This window comes from Mangifera indica, chromosome 4, assembly GCF_011075055.1.
Source record: "Mangifera indica cultivar Alphonso chromosome 4, CATAS_Mindica_2.1, whole genome shotgun sequence".
Lineage (NCBI taxonomy): Eukaryota > Viridiplantae > Streptophyta > Magnoliopsida > Sapindales > Anacardiaceae > Mangifera > Mangifera indica.
Genome location: NC_058140.1, coordinates 9,689,690 through 9,692,974, shown reverse-complemented (window position 1 = coordinate 9,692,974; position 3,285 = coordinate 9,689,690). Strand labels below are relative to the sequence as shown.

Genomic DNA, 3,285 nt, shown 5'->3' with positions numbered 1-3,285 from the left:
GAGAGGTTATGTGGAGATTCTCCCTTTTATTTGGTGGTCTATAATATTTTTTATGATCGTTGGGCAAAGAGTAATACTCCACTCTATTGTCTAGCTCATTCATTGAATCTACGAAAAATATCTAATCGAATTATATATTTCTTTCATACTTATTTTTTATATTTATTTATTAGATTTGGTATTAATTTGTCAACTATTCAATATATCTATTATTTATGAATGTTTTATAGTGAATAATGGCTTCAAAGAGGTGAAGATAGAGTGTCTCTTCATATAGATAGATAAATATTCATTGCGAGGAACAAATGTTTTAAAAGAATCTTTTATGAAAATGAGTGTGTTAACTTCTCTCTCAAAAATGGGCCATTTGAGGATTTTAACTCAATTGGTGCTAGATTTAATACAAAACTGATGAAGTGGTAGGCATGTTTTGGTCAAACGCTCCATTGCTTCAAAAGTTGGCATTCAAAGTACTTAGACAACCTAGTTCCTCCTCTTATTGTAAAAGAAATTGGAATACTTATTCCTTTATTCATTCAATTAGAATGAATAAATTAATTCCAAAACATATAGAGGATTTGGTTTTTGTTCATAACAATCTTCGTTTATTGTTAAGAGTTAACTCTATGTATTATGATGGTAAGGAGAAGATGTGGGATGTTGGTGGAGATGACTTTGGGAGTGTGGAAGATGTAAGAGTTCTTCAATTAGCCAACCTCTCATTAGATGAACTGAATTGGAGTCTGTCTTTTTTGATGAAAATGCTAATGATATAATGGATAAGAAGAATGCTTAAATACAGAAAATATAATAAATATTTTACTTTTTTTTTTAATTTTTATTATATTTTATTTGATAACTTTGATATTGAACCTTAGAAATTATTATTTTGATGAAATAATATTGAGTTTGTAGATTGGTTTATTTACATTTTGGAAAATATATTAATTTATATACATGTTTATTTTCCATTTTAAAAGATGAATATATAAATATTAATTTTATTTATACATACATGTTTCAAGAACTTGAGTTTGTAATTTATTTTTGGTATAAAATTATTTTGTTATATGTTAGTTTAAATTGGTCGGAAAAAATTAAATGTTGCATTTTTTTAATTAAAACATAAGTTATTGTATTTTTTATAAAAAACCTTATATATTTCATATTTACATGTTTCCTCACGTTTCTATTTCCTACTTTTTTGAGAAAATGTGTTTCAACATTTCCGTTTTGGCATTTCAATATTTCGGCGTTTTCATTTCCGTGCTACTTAGGTGGCAAACATACTAACCAAGGCTTTGTTAGCAGCTTGTTTTGAACAACTTAAAGAGAGGTTGCAAGTGATAAAAATTAGAAAAGGGGTGCTAGAGAAGCTGTTGAAGTAGATACCAAGGAATCAGTAAATTTTTTGCAGAGTTCTAAAAGATGCTGCCGTTGAGGGAGGATTAAATCTCGGGAGGACTTGTGTGCAACTAGGAAGCATGTTTGTATTTGGTTTGCAAATACGTTATGTTGTAGAGAGTTGAATTTTTCTCCCAAAGCAATTCCAACACTACATGTTAGAATTGGGGGAGGATGCTAAGAGTAAAATTTAGAATGCAAAGAATCTACTTGAAACGGAAGGATGGCTGAATGAAAAATGAAGTAACGGATGGTGAAGGAAGTCTAGTGATACAGTGCGTTTTGTGCAAATATGCTCCATATCACTAACATAGAAATGAACAGGGAATAATTGTGCTTTTCATCAAAAGGGAGTAGAAGTATAAAAGCTAAGGCATTTTTGTTGATGAAGGACAGAAGATCAATAGCAGAGACAGTGGATCTCCAGTGACGGTTGGATTAATTTTCCGGTTAACGGCTTGGATCATCCACTACAGCTAGTGACAACTGCCTAAATTTTCTCCTCATTTTCATGTATAAAAGATGCTATGTGGTTCTTTAGTTGTGAATTGCATTTAATAAAATTTTCCGGAGAATACGTTATTCTCTTGAGGCTCTGTAGGCTTTGGTTTCTCTTTCGCTGCCAGTGTGAAATCTCACAATATTAGTGTATGAACATTAATGCTTTTTTTTTTCTGAAAAATAAATATTGGTCTCTATATCATATGGATTATGGAGGTCCTTTCATCTAAGTGTAAGCTGACAATAGAAGAGATATCCAATTAGATAAGCTAAGTTATCCTAAATGATCAAGATTAGTTCATTAAATCTCTAGGTTTAATTTGTTAATATTCCCAAGTGCGCAAAGATTTAATTGCATTTCATTTTTACACGCACACCATACTTCTTGTAATACTTAGGTGAGAGGTTGAACTACCACCGAAAACACAAGTTTCTCTCCATAGAAGGCAAATGAGGAATTTGCATTTTGGTCTACCAACCCTGCCTACTCTCCACTTCTCACATCTATAAAAGGCTTCCTCTATTTCAGATGTATTATCACTTCACAACCACATCTGCCTCTTCAACTCAAGCCTTAATCTACAGTTTTTCCATAATCAATTTCAACAATGGCCAATCTCCGTATCCCATCATTTATCTTACCAATTTTCCTCTTCGCTTTGTCTTCATTAAGCTACAATGCTAATCTGGTGGATGCTCGTCAACTTTTGGAGACACCAGTGCCGGAGATACCCAAGCCTGTATTGCCAGAGCTACCACCATTGCCTAAGGTTGATTTTCCAGCAAAACCCGAGCTTCCAAAGCTTCACCTGCCCGAAATTCCTGAGCTCCCCAAAGTGCCTGAGTTGCCCAAAATTCCAGAGCTCCCAAAGCCTGAGCTTCCCAAAGTGCCAGAGTTGCCAGCAGTTCCTCACTTGCCTGACCTTGACAAGCTCACATTGCCCAAGGACTTCCCTGTGATCCATCCTTGAATTAGTCCGTATAAATAATATCTAATAAACTTGTTGCGGATGATTTATGTACTTTATTTATATCGTTTAAGTGTGCTTGCTTGAGCTTATTCGACGTTTCAGTCTCGGGAGGGAAATTCATTGTGGTTTCTCCCTCTTTCTCTCTCTCTATATATATATGTTTATTATTAATTTATGATTGTATCGGGAGGGATATTCATTGTGGTTTCTCTCTCTCTATATCTATATATATATATGTTTATTATTAATTTATGATTCTTGTTTAAGTTTCTCATATATTATTTGTCTGTGATTTATGGTTGGAAAAAAGCTTGCAAACCCCATTAATTTTGATTGCCAAATGTCCAATGATTTTGTTGTTAATTAAATAAGTTTAAACGAACAAAACATTTTTTGAATTTCCATTCAC

At 32.8% G+C, this 3,285-nt stretch overlaps 1 protein-coding gene across 1 annotated transcript; it reads left to right on the top strand.

Moving 5' to 3' along the window:
- The first annotated feature begins 2,513 nt into the window (after positions 1 to 2,513).
- LOC123214256 (protein PELPK1) lies at positions 2,514 to 2,876 on the top strand. The gene has a single exon (XM_044634032.1). The coding sequence runs from the start codon at positions 2,514 to 2,516 to the stop codon at positions 2,874 to 2,876; it is 363 nt and encodes a 120-aa protein (XP_044489967.1).
- Positions 2,877 to 3,285: the final 409 nt, after the last annotated feature.

What these genes read in the sequence shown, in the direction of transcription:
- LOC123214256 (XM_044634032.1), top strand. Translation starts at nt 2,514, where the DNA reads ATGGCCAATCTCCGTATCCCATCATTTATCTTACCAATTTTCCTCTTC.